The sequence below is a fragment of the Pelophylax lessonae genome (assembly GCF_965119305.1).
Source record: "Pelophylax lessonae genome assembly, chromosome: 1".
Lineage (NCBI taxonomy): Eukaryota > Metazoa > Chordata > Amphibia > Anura > Ranidae > Pelophylax > Pelophylax lessonae.
The window spans coordinates 309,859,457-309,877,207 of NC_138768.1; the positions used below are offsets into that span (position 1 = coordinate 309,859,457).

Genomic DNA, 17,751 nt, shown 5'->3' on the forward strand with positions numbered 1-17,751 from the left:
AAGTATTTATAGCACTACAGCACTTTGTATGAATATTTAAAGAAACAGCACAACTCTTTTTTATATGCCCATATCTTGTATTCAGGTAGAGGTTGCTGCAGTCTCCGATAGCTGTGACATTAAGTGCGGATTCATTTTTTTTTTTAACCAACACAGAGTTTGTGAATGACATTTTGCATATTTGAACAAGCATCTGACATTCACATGCTAACCGTAAATATCATGCAGTGTGAAACTTGTTTTTAACGTGTTAATTTTGGATTTTACACACAAAACCAAAAAAAAAAAAACAACGATAGACGCAACAAAGAATGCGCTAAATGCAGCTGAACGCTAAAACCATAAGTGAATAAAACACCACATTCCTTGTATAAAAAAAAAAAAAGGGAAGCATGTTATTCACAAATTTCCTTGTGTCTGATGGTCCTTGAACAGTCACAGACTACGAGTCTGCACTACACACTGTGTACTATTCAGAGAGGTTAAGCAATATTTACTTTATAATACTTGCCCAACCTCTAATTACCAACAAAATTAAAGCAACCGCAAACTCTGAAAGATGATCAAACAGAACCTTAACTGCCAAGAATATCTCTCCACACTAGTACAGCTAGCTTAGGATCATCCAATTATTAAATCACATGCCAAAACGAAAAATTAGATAGATAAAGGGGGTGAGCTATGGCAAGGCAAGTTTCTAAAATAGCATGCCTTTCTGATTCGGACATTTTAAAATAGTAATGTGGCCAGGATTTGGACATTCAAATAATTACATATGCTTAACAAGTAGTAAATACATTTTAACAACACACCCTCACTGACCTCTACAGATACAGCTACTATGGATCAATTCATCTTCAAATAGAATCCGTGACGTCCTTCAGAGAAAAGTCAGTCATAGGCCTCATTCGCATGTCCTATATGGGGCAGGGTAGCGGAGTCCTGCGGGACAGATGACCAGCCCAGGGTGCAATCTGCCTGCAGAGTTTGAGGGTCATTCTTTGGGTGCCCTAGTCACATGAAATCTTCATATTAAAGCTCCAATAGGGGAAGGGAGTCCTTTCAGGCTGCAGATGACTGCACACATGATGTTATCACCATAAGGTGACCAGTGGATATGAGCACAGACTGTAGGCTCCCAGAAGAGGCGCCGTTCTCTTAGACACCTGATGTTAAAACTTTTACCAATTGGTAGAAAAAGTGGTGGGAGGAAGGGATCAGTGGCAGGTTTAGCTTTGCCCAGGGATGCGCTTTACGCCAGTGTGACTCCTTTATCTGTGCTAAGTTATTGAAAGTGAAAATACTTTAATATACTCAATGAAAAAAAACGGATTCCAAAGCCAGTTTTACATTTCCAGGTTATTTTACCTTTTCATACGTACACATTACCCTACACGTGAAATGCCATTACACAATGAACAAGTCATTTTTACTACACAAAAAAACAAAATTCTTCACAGAAAACCAAGCCAGGAGATAACAATACAATGATCGCTTCCCAAGAGATTGGACACATTCCTCCAACCACATGTTTCCTTAGGAACATTATGCTGGTACACAATTTAATACATTCCACTCCTAACCTTGGAGTGGAGTAACCAAAAGAATAAAAATGTACAATATTTACATGCATTCACTAGTTCCACAAGGAAAATTAGAGATTTATGATGCACATAGCTCAGCTACCACTGCAGACAAACTATTGTAAATGGGGCTGTACTTGCAAATATAAAATCATGATCATAAAAACTGCTTTAAGAAGAGCTCAGCCATAAATTATATAAAAAGTAACCAAGCAAAATAATATCAAGACGAGGTGCAATGAAGTAGGCAGGCCATGATCTAAAAGAAGCAAAGACGGAACCCTTAGGTCCCCTTTCACATATGTACGACTCCAAAGTTGCGCCGACTTTGGATGGGTGCAACTTGGATACGACTTTGGCTTTCACAAGTTTTAATGGACAACTGTTGCACACAAGTTGCATTGTATAACAATCAGGTATGACTTTCATGCAACTTCTGAGGGTTAACAATGAAGTTTATGGCCCTCAAGTCGCATGAAAGTCGGACCAAAGTAGTGCATGAACTACTTTGAAGTTGCTGCAACTTTAGGTTGCGCATATATGAATGGGTATCATAGGAACACATTGGGAACGACAGGTCGTGCAACTCTGATGTTTAAAGTTGCATGACAAGTTGCACAAGTGTAAAAAGGGCCTCAAAGTGGTTCCAAAGCCTTAAGGCTTTTTACCTTAAAGTGTTCGTTACCCCCCACCCCCCCCCCAAAAAAAAAAATATATAAAGATCCTGATCCTTTAAAGCATGTTATATAGTAGTGCTTGTAGTGCTTGTACTGTGTAATTTGGCACCCCGTATCACCTAAAAACCTGGCTTATCCTGACAGTTTCTACCCTCCACTCTGTAAACTGACCATGGTTTATTATCATGGCTGCTGAGCCCCGACACCGTGGTCAGTTTACGTGCCTCCATCATCCACAGCTTTGTCCTCCTCTCTGCTCCTCTCCCCCCTCGCTCCCTGCCTGTCTGCTCCTGTGTCAGAGCCCGCCCCCTCCCCTCCTGCTGTTTTAAAACGTTTCTTGTCCTATATAATCCTCTGTGTAGCCTGATTACAAGTGCTCTTGTCTCCATTTTATAAAAAAATAAATACCTTTACCATATTTCAAATACCTTTAATTTACCATATTTCAGAGTGGCTCCTGGCGATCACGTGAACGGCTGGCTCTCTCTCTCTCTCCTCCTCTCGCCCCGCCTGACATCAGCAAGGGAATCTCATCAGCCCCACCCCCTGCATCTGTCAGACGGGGAGACGAGTGAGCCAGCTGGTCACGTGATCGCTGGGAGCCGCTCTGAAATAGGTAAAGGCAACATTTCTTTTATAAAACACAGACAGGAGCACTTGTAATCGGGGTACAGAGAGGATTATATAAAGTTTTAGTAAAGGAGAATCTGGTCTGCTCAGTGCAACACCATTGCACAGAGCAGGTAAGTAGAATAAGTTTGTTGTTTTAGTTCAAAAAAGAAAAAAAAAACCCAAAGGTTTGTAATCACTTTAAAGTATAGGGCAAAACTTTTTTTTTGTTTTTTGATAGAGTAGGAGAAATTTCAAACCACTGTTCATTTTTTTGGCATCTGTATCTCAAAGGGAGCGTCTCCTTCACTTGCTGTCCTGTAGATTCAACAGGAAGTGAGAGCATATTGTTCCAATGTGAGGGATATCCTCTCAGACAGTTGTGATAAGAATGAATGTCCCCTCTGTTTCGGTTCTAATGACAACTCAAAGTTTTTGCCTTTTCTTCATTTTCATTCCTGGTGAGACAATAGTGATCAGGCAAATTCAGGGGAGCAAAGCTGGCTATACACTGATCAAAATTTAGCTGCTCCACCAGTGACTGGCTTTATTTCAATCAGTGTGCGAATATAATGCCCCAAAAGGGAGAATTCACCTATCCACCACGTTTGTATGTTTATATGGAAAAAAAACATGTATGGCCAGGTTAAACTTCCCTGACAGGGATACAAGCATGAAGAAATCCTAACACTGAAATTCACATTGTCTGCTTTATAAATATACCCCTAGTTTTTACAGATAAAGTTACTTCTCTGGTCACCTTTTCAAATGTGCATTTATTAGTCACCTCCTAGACAGACAGAAGTGTGTGAACACACTGTAAAGAACATATGCATTCCTTCAAGTGGTATAAAACTCAAATACAGTGCCTTGCAAAAGTATTCACTTTTTACCTATTTTGTTACTTTACAGCCTTAAGTTCAATGTTTCGTTAATCTGAATTTTATGTGATGGATCAGAACACAATAGTCTAAATTGGTGAAGTTAAATGAGAAAAATATTATACATAAAACTATTTTTTTAGAAATAGAAAACAGAAAATTGGCATGTGCATATGTATTCACCCCCTTTGTCATGAAGCCCATAAAAAGCTCTGGTTCAACCAATTACCTTCAGAAGTCACATAATTCGTGAAATGATGTCCACCTGTGTGCAATCTAAGTGTCACATGACCTGTCATTACATATACACACCTTTTTTAAAAGGCCCCAGAGGCTGCAACACCTAAGCAAGAGGCACCACTAACCAAACACTGCCATGAAGACCAAGGAACTCTCCAAACAAGTAAGGGACAATGTTGTTGAGAAGTACAAGTCAGGGTTAGGTTATAAAAAAATATCCAAATCTTTGATGATCCCCAGGAGCACCATCAAATCTATCATAACCAAATGGAAAGAACATGGAACAGCAAACCTGGCGAGAGACGGCCGCCCACCAAAACTCACGGACCGGGCAAGGAGGCCATTAATCAGAGAGGCAGCACAGAGACCCAAGGTAACCCTGGAGGAGCTGCAGAAGAGTTCAACAGCAGAGACTGGAGTAACTGTACATAAGACGACAATAAGCTGTACACTCCATAGAGTTGGGCTTTATGGCAGAGTGGCCAGAAGAAAGCAATTACTTTCAGCAAAAAACAAAATGGCACGTTTTGGGGACCCGCACTCGCAAGTCTGCCAAATTGGGAGCGGTAGCTGTGTCAGTGTCATGATGTTAGTGGGACTGCCTGCATGGGGATGCACAGAACACCTGTGCATCCCCATGTAGACAAACACGGCCCTTGCATGGGTGCACATTAAGTACACCCATGTAAAATGTGGCCTAAGCACTTCCTATTTTAGCACAAGTATCTTCTAGATCTTAGAGGTTTCATAACAGAGATGGACTAGTTTGCTGGTGGCTGCACTGTGCAAACATATTTTGCCAAGCCAATGTAAGAAACAGAATATAGGAGATAAATCAATTAAAAATTGGAAGTGTTAAAAATTCAAACACTCTATATTATTTCCCCCTAAATTTTGAAACCATTCATCTCATTCCTATTACCATACTATTTTTTTTTTTTTTAGGATATATCTGAGAGTCCTCTATGCCAGACCTTTCTTCAAAACCAGTGTAGTTTTCCCAGTCTTACGCAAAATCTTGATAGCGACTTTCAATGACCCTTGTTCTGCATCTAGCATGATGCCAATTTTTATCTGCAGCTCTCCAATGAAAACAGTGGCTGTGCCAGAACATTAACTGTGGAGTTTGTCCTTACCAGTTTCTCACTGTAATATCCCGGCAGGTACTTCTCGCAGATCTGCACCAGACACCAAAATGCTTGCTGTGGAAGAGACAAGAGCTGTGAGATTTGTGGTCACCTCATACTTGGCACACAGTGGACTTGACTTCTTACCTCCGCTGGCATGTGCATTAACAGGACAGCTGCAATGGGTGCCTGAGCCTGGCAGTACCCTTCATCAGGCCTGTACAGAGTGTAAGCTTTTAGTACCCTGAAGAGATCTTGCTGGCTACAGAAACAAGAACATGTCTCTTATATAAAGTGTGGGTTATGTCACTGAAACACAGGCAAACAGACTGGGCAAGGATTGTTATTATGACCATCAGTTAGGCTTGAACTGCTGTATATAATTAACACAAATGTGCTGCAACACTATATTTATAAAGGTGGAGATGACATTTCATAGTGGCACTTTCCTGTACCTGTACTTTCACTCTGCATTCTTATACGTCATCTGAGAACCCGTCGGAGCTCTGGCTTACATATAGTAAAAAGGCCACTATGAGTGAGAGCTGTTGGCTGCCCCCTTCAAAGGTTTACTACTGGTCAGTAAATCTGCCTATCACAATGAAGAGCCAATAGTAAAGCACAGGAAGGGGTAGCCCACATGCCGAAACCTGGTTGTTTTTCACATCCCCGAATAGAAGTGCAAATACAGTGCACAGGTACATTTTAGAGTGATTTAAAACAATCACCTTTTAAAACAACCAAAAAAAAAAATGAAAAAGCAAAACCTGTGTCTGTATAAACACACACAAATTATATATATATATATATATATATATATATATATATATATATATATATATATATTATATATATATATATGTGTGTGATCACATTCCCTGATCTCTGTTCTCTCTGCTCTCAGCTGCATAAGAGCTGGGGGGGATGGGGGGAGAAGTTGCAGCACACTGATTTACCAGTGAATGGCTGTGCAGTGAGGGGGGGGGGGGCATGTCAGGACAAGTCTGATCATTGGAGGAGAGCAGGCTGAGTGTGATTGTGTCCCCCCCCCCCCCCACACCCCCCGCTGGCAGAACATAATTACTGCTAGAGTCTGTATTCATGGGGGAATCAAGTGACTTCCTTTGGTGCCAACCATGGTGGAAGGAAAGAAAATCACAATCTTTGGTTGCTTAAGGCACTCCTTTGAAAGGATTACCTCCTTCGCATACAGTCGTGGCCAAAAGTTTTTGTGGGAATTTGTGGGTTTTTTTTTTTTATTCACCCGCTTCTTGAGGATTGACCACAAGTTCTCAATGGGATTTAAGGTTTGGGGAGTTTCCTGGCCATGGACCCAAAATTTCCATGTTTTGTTCCTCAAGCCACTTAGTTATCAATTTTGCCTTCTGTGTTCCATTATGCTGGAAAAGACATTGTTCCTCACCAAACTGTTCTTGGATGGTTGGGAGAAGTTGCTCTTGGAGGATATTTTTGTACCATTCTTTATTCATGGCTGTGTTCTCGGGCAAGATTGCGAGTGAGCCAACTTCCTTGGCTGAGAAGCAACCGTACACATGAATGGTTTCAGGATGCTTTACTGGTGGCATGACACAGGACTGATGGTAGCGCTCACCTTTTCTTCTCCAGACGTTTTTTACGGATGCCCCAAACAATCGGAAAGGGGATTCATTAGAGAAAATGACTTTACCCCAGTCCTCAGCAGTCCAATCCCTGTATCTTTTGCAGAATATCAGTCTGTCCCTGATGTCCTTCCTGAAGAGAATTGGCTTCTTTGCTGCCCTTCTAGACACCAGGCAACCCTCAAAAGGTCTTCACCTCACTGTGTGCAGACGCACTTACACCTGCCTGCTGCCATTCCTGAGTAAGCTCTGCACTGTTGGTACCCCCATCCTACAGCTGAATCAACTATAGCAGATGGTCCTGGCATTTGCTGGACTTTCTTGGGCACCTTGAAGCCTTCTTCACAAAATGCAGTGGAAATGTTTTTTTTTATGGGATTAAGTTCATTTTCATGGCAAAGAGGAACTTTGCAATTAATTGCAATTCATTTGATCACTCTTCATAACATTCTGGAGTATATGCAAATTGCCATCCATTAAATTGGAGGCCGCAGACTTTGTGAAAATTAATATTTGTGTCATTCTCAAAACTTTTGGCCACAGCTGTACAATTGAGAACGAATAGCCCTGCATTGTATGTGATGATGCTGAGGGAGAGTGCCCACAAACCCAAAGCAAAAAAAGAGAAGAGCTCCAGAGTGAGCAATACAGCCTCTTCCTGGAATTAACAAGCATTTGCCCTTGAAATGCTGGGAGCACTGAAAGGGTTATTTCCATCCCAGAGTTGGGCTTTAAATTGTAAAAAGTTAATAGCGCTGCCTTGTCTTCTAAATGAAGCCAACACATCTTCCTTCCTAGTAATATTTTTATCCTAATCATGGTAAAAGGATTGTTCCCTTTTATGGTGAAAGTAAAACCTGTCATGAGAGAGGCATGAAGACTGCCACTGCTGACCTTCTGAAAATGCCAGTTATGTGACGTTTATGCCAATACGCTAGATTAAATAATTTGAGTCACTGACCCAGAACAATTACACAGCCTGTGAGGCCAATGTTTCTGTTCAGTGTACTTGCTCTTGTCAGTGACAATTTACAATTGCCATAAGGTTTTAGACTGGATTATATACTGGTTATAGATGAAGTCATTTCTATTTTCCGCATTATTTTTTCCATCAGAAACAACAAAAGTAACAAAAAATAACACATTTACTTCCAACAAAGAAAGAAACAGAGAATGCTCGCTGTCTAGTTTTACAAAGCAACAGCCCTATAATTACTTTGTACTGACAGGCACGAGGTTAAAGCAATCTATACTGTTGGCAAAGAGATTTCTAATAATACAGCACTTAACGCTTAATAAATATGGCATTAGGCCATCGTATGATTTAAAAAAATATCTGCTGTTCTCAGGCCTGTAGAAATCAATAACCTTAACAGAATGTGGTTATGCAGCCAGGAAAAGTCTGAATAATGCAGTATGGGCCAATGCCAGGATAAAGATATAGGAAGCTGAGCTAGTTAACACAGGCTCTCCGAGAATATTGGGAAAGAACAATCGACAAGCATTTTTTCTTAACCACTTTACCTCCGCCCACAGTAATATTACTGCGGCAGAGTGGCTCGTTATCGTCTGACGACGTAGTACTACGTCGTCAGACACTCCCCCTTCTGGGCGGCACTTGCGCGCCGCCGGAGGCTCGCTCCTGCTGTTTTCGGTCACAGCGGGAGTCGGGCCAGGGGAGGAGCAGCGGCGATCGCCGCCGCTCTTCCCCGATCGTCGGGGATCTAGTGTGGAGATCCGCCCGCCTGTGTAAACACAAGTGGGCGGATCTCCTAAGTGACAGGCAGGGTCAGATTGCAGGGTTCAGCATAGCTGAACCCTGGATCTGTCCTTGTGTCACACAGTCACCTCTCCCACACACGTCAGTAAGCACCAGGCATACATTAACCCCTCCCTCTCCAATAAAATTAACCCCTTCCCTGCCAGTGTCATTTTTACAGTAACAGTGCATATTTATAGCACTGATTACTGCAGTAATGTCACTGGTACCCCCAAAAGTGTCAAAAATGTCAGTCAAGGGTCCGATCTGTCCGCCGCAATGTCGCAGTACCGCAAAAAATCGCAGATCGCCGCCATTACGCGTTAAAAAAAAAAAAACCCCAAAAATGACAGAAATCTTTCCCTTTGTTAGTAAACGCAATAACTTTTGCGCAAACCAATCAAAATACGCTTATTGTGATTTTTTTTTACCAAACATGGGTAGCAGAAAACAAATTGGCCAAAAATTAAAAAAAAATTGTTTTTTACATCTTTTTTGGGGGGAATTTCATATAAAAAAAATGTTAAAAATATTGTTATTTTTTCAAAATAAACGCTCTTTTTTTGTTTATAGCGCAAAAAGTAAAAAATTGCACAGGTGATCAAATACCACCAAAAGAAAGCTCTGTTTGTGGGAAAAAAAGGACGTAAATTTCGTTTGGGTACGGCGTCGCACGACCGCGCAATTGTCAGTTAAATTCGCACAGCGCCAAAGCGCAAAAAGTGGCCTGGACGTAAGACAGCAAAATCCTCCGGTGGTAAAGTGGTTAAGCAAATGTTCTTTTAGAGGCAGGGGAAAAAAAAAAAACTTACCCATGACCCCCTCGTGCCACAAACATTTCATGGAAAGGAAACTGCCTGTGAAGATCTCGTTCTATTATATCCAGCCATTTCGGATCACCTGCCATTGAGTCCAGCTCCTATGGGAGCAAAAGCAATATCATGACATTGGAGTCGAATAATAAGGCAAGACGGTAATATGTTCACATAGCATTACTTCTATTAACGCCAAATTCCAAACTTAAAGTTCCATTTTCTGTCCTGCTCCCTCAAGATATTAATTTAAAAAAATACTACCTCTTATGAAAAAAATTTCATCCAATTTGTGCTCACATGAACTCCGACCTCCTCTCGGCCTTCTATCTAGCTTTGCCCTCTGGGTGGGGTAAGGCTCGTTTCACACTGCCGCGACCGGAAAGTCGCACGACTTCCTGGCAATTTGCTAGCAACTTGATACGAATTTGAAGCTACTTTCAGAGAATGCCTGGGTAATCTTCCTGTAATGTCGGATCCAAATCACATCAATATAGATGAGGATCTGACTTTCTTTAAAGTCTATGGACACAAGTCATGTAAGCAGTTGCCTTTAAGTAATACAGGAACCTGTTCTAAAGTCAGAATGACTTCAGTAGTGCCACGACAGCTCTTATTGACTAACCTAGGATTTCAAGCAACTTGGGGTCTCATATGTCCGATCCCAAGTCACGGCAGTGTGAACTGAGCCTAAAGCAGCTCACATGTGTATGTTCCAGCAGCGCTGACAGATCGGCTCATGGCTACACGTTCTGTAGTCCAGGAGTAGAGATCTACTGTGACCGCTGGTAATCTGGAGAGAGAGAGAGGGAGCCAAGTGACCTACAACACAACACATCATTAGCACTTTAAGTGGGTTTTAGACTTTTGCACCAATATTTCAACATTGTTATTTGTTTACTATGAGTATGGATTTATTTTAGGTATTTGAGTTCCCTTATATTTATATTGTGACAGGCACATACACAACACTATTCATTTATTTATTGATTTATGTATTGATTCATTATTGATTATCAACTCAGAAGCGCAGTACCCCCCACTTTTTTATATTTCTGACACTGTATGGTTACCAGTCCTGGTACTAGCAGCATCTGGGATTTTCCGTACCCCCTTTATCGCTCCTTTTAGACAGCGCAGGACTCACCTTACCATTCCTATACAATTAAAGAGTGGTTTCATCTCTGCAATAAGTGCACAAAAACAGTTGACCTTGAAAGAAATCCAGTTCTGTCCTGGACACTCTGCAACATTATCTCAAACAATATTAAAAAGGAGAAGCACAGCAAAATCTTGTTTGACTGTACTCCTTTGGATCACAGGAGTGCAGTCCATTCTGCACTCCTGTGATCCGCTGAAGCCCGCTGTCTGCTGACGTCACAGAGCCAGTTCAGGCTCGGGCAAGATCACGACAATGCAGTAGGGATCCACCCACATGCCTGGGACCAGCACCCAGCTCAGCCTCTTAGCTGAGAGCTTGAGCCGGCTTGTTCCCACCCCCTCCATACCCCAGCGCTCCAGTTAGTGCAGGGGGGCAGCGCAGAGAGCTGCTGACTGACAGCCACCAGCTTTTTTCTCAGGGAGCTGTGAGAACTGAGCGATCGGCGGTGTTAGATCGCTCAGTTCTCAGTGTTCGAGCCGGTGGGGGACTGATGCTACATCCAGCTAGGCAAGTAGGATTCTGGACAAAACCAAAAACATAAATTTCTCTTTTAAAGAGAGGAGAAGTTCCGCTTTAAGACCTCCTCCCCCACTCTGGTTTATAATTTGGCACTTTTGTGGAGGGTGATCGTATTGGAAGTTCTCCTTCATTTCTCCCTCCCCACAGGCTTCTGGGACACGACAGTTTCCAAAAGACAGCAGGACTATTCACAATGCGCAGCACAGCTTGCACATGCACAGTGGGCCCTTGGCTGTGCCCACAGTTAAGATGCTGACGCTGGGGACATAAGATGAGAGTTGAAAATGGCTGGGATGAGCACACTGCTGGACAGGCGAGTGACTGTTTATAAAAAAAGTCAGCAGCTACAGTTTTTGTAGTTGATGACTTTTTTATATGTTTGCACAAAAGACTGGAGTTCTTCTTTAAGTACCCTGCCCTATGTTAGGACAAGGTGGAGAGGAGGGAGGTGTTCCACAGTCCTCAGCACGCATCCTGTACTAGGAATTGAGATATGATGGGATAGGAAAGGAGCAGCAACACACAAAGAAGATATTCTCTCACACCCCTAAAAATTTTCCTGGTCAACAAAGGGACTGACTAGGACCACGGCATGTGAACATCCCAATCCGATGCCTTTGCAACTTAAGGGAGGGTGGGTGGGTTGCGCAAAAAAAAAAAAAAAAAAAAAAAAAAAAAAAAAAAAAAAGAAGAAGAAGTAGCTCAACCAAGTGCTCCACAACCACAAGTTTAAATTAACCCTTAAAAATACATTCGGAGGTCAGCTGAACACGACCCAGTCGAGCAAACTTCCACTAACCACCTGTAATGCATGCATCTGCGGTGTGTTGGTGCCCCATTTATGGAGTCACAACAGGCAGTGCCTCAAAGCCTCCTCACCGCCTGTGAAACGCCTCTGAAAAAAGTGTTCCAAAACGCAGATAGCTTTCCAGGAGGCGCAGCAGTTTAGATGCAAGTTTGAACTTCGCATCAACGGTTTCAGTCAATGCATAATACTGCATTAAATATAGCTTTTGCCTGGAGATCAGCTTTAAAAATAAACTAGCATTTTTTTTTACATCAGTATGTACTTACAGCAAATTTATGGGGGTTCTGGTCCATCTTTACTCTGCTTCCAGAAAGGTACTGCCATGCTCTGCCACGCAAGGATGGTGGTATTCCCTTTTGACACCTCAGCTTTATCTACAAAACAAAAACTCAGTTACTCTTAAATCAAAATGGGCCTATGCAATAATCAGAGACTAAATATCCATTGTACTAAGGGTAAGATGCTCACTGCAATCCAAAGAAACTTGCCTGTAGGGATCTGAATGTGCTTATGCATTTAAGCATCAAAAGGAAATTATTTTTAGCTTGAATCGGATATTAGCAACCCCCTTCCCACCTCCACTAACTATTTGTATGCAAGAAAAAAGGTTGATGGTCCTTCTGTTTACTTCCTGTCCTTTGGGTGTCCACAGTACTGCCTGTTTAATATGCACACCTCCTATTGATAAAGGCAACACTTCCAGTGGCAAGGCACTTTCCCACAGGCTCCAAAAGTAGGAGAACGGGGACGATGAGGGGACCTGTGTCCATGAAAATAATGAGCCCGGTCCCCAGGGCAGGATATTACATTGGTTCATAGAGGAAACGGATTTTGATACATTATACTGCAGGATAGCTTTGGAAGAGGTGTTTGAAATCAAGACTGAGGTATAAGGTAATTGATGCACATTGCACTGTTTAAATTTCAATTCTGCCTGGAGTTGAGCATTCAATGATCAACTGTTAATCTAAAGTAGGGATCCTAAGTCATACACACTGCACAGCTAAAGCACAGAGCTCATTGAAACCTGAGTGGAGGGAATGGATGCATCCGCCTCTACACAGAACTAAGGGGCAATATACACAGCTAAGGGAGTCAGTCAGCTGAAATGTGCTGGGGGGGGGGGGGGGGTGGCTTCAACCAGAATGCTGTGGAGTTGGCCTACCACCAGTGATGGTGAACCTTGGCACCCCAGATGTTTTGGAACTACATTTCCCATAATGCTAAACTACACTGCAGAGTGCATGAGCATCATGGGAAATGTAATTCTAAAACTTCTGGGGTGCCAAGGTTCATCATCATTGCCCTAGACTAATAATATCAGATGACTGATGCAGATAGTAGGGGGAAGAGCTAGAGAGAAATCGCAATCAGTGCTCTGGATAGACACAAGTACACACTATAGAAGGATGAGCTTTGTTCATTTTTCATGTAGAACCAATTTATTTATTTTTTTTTGGGTTGAGCTTCGAGTCTTACTTTAAATTTGCAAGGTGACATTATGAAGCAACAATCCTACATAAAAAAAGTCCAGATTGTTTTTTTAGATTACCTTACAGGGAAAAATAAACAACTGAAAACACTCCTTTTAGATTGTCGTCACATTTTCTAACAGCAATTGTAACATTTGTGGTCTGCCTAGCAGTAGATATGACTTTACCAGACTTTTTCCCACAAATGAAAAGCTCTACTACGACTTTCAGCTATGGCCTTGAGCTACAATAAGTCGATTTGGTAATAAAAAACACTCTTTTCTTTACATTGCATGTGCAAACATGGTTTGCAAATGGGCTTCACTTTGTCAACTGTTTTACAAAGTAGTTTGGTCAGCTGTGTAAAACCATACCGCATTTCATCTAAAGTGTGTGGTCAGAGGCATAATAAACAACTGAGCAAAGTTTGTCTAGACAATGCACTGCCCTGCAGTCTTTGAGTATATCGTAGCGGAGTGTCTTTCTATCTTCTGCAGACGTCAATCAGCGAAAATCACGTGGGGCAGGATTGAACTTGTATACAACATCCAGTTCCCAAGAATTACTGTAATAGCAGGAGATCAAACCACAGACTGCCTTTAGGTTTATACCATATAGCTCTTGCTCCAGGCTCTGCAGTGCCGTGGCATGTAAAAAATGCTTTTAGCAGCAGTATTCTACATTTTCCTGTATGTCAAAACAGAGGCTGATCTTCCACATACTAATATCACAAATTTAAATGATGGATGCTAAACTGACATGTTACAGGTATTAAATGATAAATACTGCAGAATATGTATTGGAAGGAGCAACTAAAGTAGGAACCAATTACTAGTACCAACATCCCAGTTCATTAAAGACAGAAAAAGGGGAGAAACAGGGAGTTGGAAACCCAACAACCATATCTCCAAACTAAATTGGAACGGGACTTTTTAGGTACTTGGAACACATAGGTATACACAAGGAGTATAAAAATATATACATTTTATTAACCATTTGATTGAATTAAAAATGCAAAAGAGATAAAGATCTATAAAATCAGAAAAAAGACAAATGGATATAGCCCGACATGGCTAAAAATCACGCAGAAAATGATATATACACACATTCAAAAAGACATGATAGCAGAAGACCTTCCAAAGATGGAGTTTTAACAGTCCTCTACTCACAGGTAATAACCTGCTTCTTCAGGAGGATGATGGTTTTGATCACTCAGTGGGAGCACAGCCGGCATCCATTGCAACGGGATAGCCCCACCAGGTCCAACTTCCCCCCGGGGGAAAGGGGGGACTCAAAATGAGTGGCCTTCTACTGGCCATAAAGATTTGCAAGGCAGGGCGGGGGTTAAACCGACATATTCTAACTGTTGTGGGAACAATGTAAGTATCCTGATAATAGGAGGAGTGGAGAATGGCTACTATTCCATTTCCTGAGGCAGAAGTGGGGAATAGCCAAGTACCAAGTATAGTGTGTAGGCCTCTGATCCAATTACAGTGATTCCACACGAGCGTAGGCCAGGGAGGAAATGACTGGATGATGAATGATGGTCATTTCCTTCCTGGCCAGGGTGGGATACGCTCGTGTGGAATCACTAAATTGGATCGGAGGCCTACACACTATACTTGGTACTTGGCTATTCCACACTTCTGCCTCATGAAATAGAATAGTAGCCATTCTCCACTCCTCCTATTATCAGGATACTTACATTGTTCCCACAACCATTAAAATATGTCAGTTTAACCCCCCGCCCTGCCTTGCAAATCTTTTTGGCCAGTAGAAGGCCACTAACTTGAGTCCCCCGTGTCCGCCGGGGGGGGGGATTGTTAGACCTGGTGGGCTATAACGGCGCGATGGACGCCGGTTGTTCTCCCACTGAAGAAGCAAGTTATCGCCTGCGAAACATGTAGAGGACGGTTAACACTACATCTTAGGAAGGTCTTCTGCTATCATGTCTTTTTGAATGTATATAACATTTACTGCACGATTTTTAGCCATGTTGGGCTATATTTATACCATGTCTTTTTTCTGTTAGCATTTTATAGATATATATCTCTTTTGTATTTTTAATTCAATCAAATGGTTAATAAAATGTATATATTTTTATACTCCTTGTGTATATTAAAAAATAGCCTTAAGGCTGGGCCGCACGGCATGACGCCCGCTACGCAGGTGGAACGCAAACTGGATCTCTCCGCTCACCACTCTGCATGTAGCATTACCTCTCTCCGAGATTGTCATGGTTACCTTTTATTTGTTGCATCTAACCCATGGATGGGTAATAAACTAAACTATTTTAAGCAATATTACGCTATCTAGAGCACTTTCTTTTCATACCCTGGACCTCCATTGATACGGGGAAAGAGAAGATATCCAATACCATCCCCACTGAGGGACCACGGGGGATCCACCTTGACCTGGGAGCCAATAAGCGCAAGTGGTCTTAGTGCCGTAAGGTACATAAGACCCACGGAATCTGGTAAGTTACAAACTTTACCTATACCACGGTGAAAAGGAAAGAGCCACTAAAAGTCACAAGTCATATGCGATAGGAATCCACACTGAGCACCCGCACTTAAGTGCACTGGAACAATTGTGCACAAGGAAAATTCCACTTGAACTTTGTCACTATAGTTACCCAATATATGGACTGGATATAAACCCTATTGGGATACTTGTACTAGATTTATTTATTCTTGATCATATTTGTATATTTATTGCAATAGATATATCCTTATCAAATGATACAAACATTATTTGGAATTGAATATTAAGAGTCGGTTCACACTGGGGCGACACGACTTTGTACTACTTCGGAGGCGACTTGTGCATTCCCATGCACCACGACTTCGGAGCGACTTGCATGGACTTCACATAATGGAAGTCTATGCAAGTCGCTCCGAGGTCGCCCCCGAAGTAGTACAGGACCCTTTTTCTAAGTCGGAGCGACTTGTGTCGCTCCTATTAGAACGGTTCCTGTAGCAGTCAATGGACCGCGACTTGTCAGGCTGACAAGTCGCGCTAGTGTGGACCGGGTCTTACACTTCACGTAGTACACAACCTATATATTTAATATTTATTGTTATTTATTACACAAAGCACTAGAGTTATTTATCATAATAAGACACACATTAAAATCGGCACCATTTTGTATAATATAACATTTAGCAAGCGCTATAGGTATCCCTCTAAAGGCTATTTTATGATATTCCTTAAACCTTTGTGCTATAGCTGCTGCTCCTTTGCTCTAACACCCACCTATACTATTATTCACCACGTGGCGCAGGGGATATACCATTGGTATATAATTTTTCAAACTCCTTGTGTATACCTATGTCTTCAAAGCCCCTTAAGTCCTGTTCCAATTTTGTTTGGAGATATGGTTGTTGGGTTTCCAACTCCCCGTTTCTCCCCTTTTCCTGTATTTAAATACTGCAGAATGTTATGTTATTGTTTAGTATGGTATATTCAACCTTTCCCTTTCCCATGTAGTCTAGTTTAATTTCGTATTGCTTAAAAATGGTTTGACAATTTGGTATTTAGAACACAAGGTTAAATCAAGATCCTGTTTTTAATTGACCTCTATGCAGGTCTCAGCCTCTCGTGAACTTACCAGTCTTTTCAGCTAAACCATGGCGCATTATAATGATCCACATAGGAAATGGGATGTTGCCTAAACAATATTTAAGGACCTAAAAATAAAGTATATCCCAAAACAAGGTGCTCCGAGCACACCCTAGCATGCTGCACCTAGATGACTGGGTGAGGGTGTGTGATTATCAGATAGTACAGCATAAAAATAGGACTCTACCTTTTTGTGCCTTTTTGCCATCCATTTATCCCAGTTTGATAGCATATCCAGCCATTTTGCTTCCCTCTGTCGTAACACGTCAACTGGCAAATCCTCTTCCCTGTGAAAGAACACATTTGCTTTACAACATATATGGACAAATTCATTCAAAAGTACAATGTAGGTTACAGCCCAGAGAAGCGGATCAAAATTCAAGCGGGTGGGGGAAAAAAAAAAAAAAAAAGTTAAATATTGCAGCTTACTAATCCTCAAAATCAAAAAAAAAAAAAAAAAAAAAAAAAAAGATAAAACCTCAGTTGGATGTTTAAACTTTCACTGCCTATGCAGCAGTCCAGGGATTTAAAGATGTGGTCCTATTCCCCTCTTTTCTAAGGCTCCATTCACATTTGGCGTTTTGGGATCTTGGTCAGAATCGCTGTGATTCGCACTGCAAATCTCCATTTACAAATGGCACTTAAAACGCGGTGTGGTTTTGGTACGATAAATCTTGCAAACCGTAACGCGCGAAGCTTGTGGCCCAAAAGAATCTCCAGCTCCTTTTTGGATGGCAAGCTTTGCATGCTGCGGTTAGCAGCGATAGTTGCAGAAAACCAGCCCCGGGCTTTAGGTGCCATTGACAATGAATGGCACCTAAACTTGCCTTTTGCCATTGCAGTGCAATTCTGCCCAAGATCC

The 17,751-nt window shown here is 41.8% G+C and overlaps 1 protein-coding gene across 1 annotated transcript in view; it reads right to left on the reverse strand.

Annotated features, from left to right (window-relative positions):
• The window catches only part of TBC1D10A (TBC1 domain family member 10A), a 120,733-nt gene that overhangs the window by 31,398 nt on the left and 71,584 nt on the right, over positions 1 to 17,751 (reverse strand). The window contains 5 exon segments of the mRNA XM_082252291.1: positions 5,127 to 5,192; positions 5,265 to 5,379; positions 9,308 to 9,414; positions 12,063 to 12,170; positions 17,077 to 17,176. Of these exon segments, the coding sequence (XP_082108417.1) occupies positions 5,127 to 5,192; positions 5,265 to 5,379; positions 9,308 to 9,414; positions 12,063 to 12,170; positions 17,077 to 17,176 (496 nt within the window).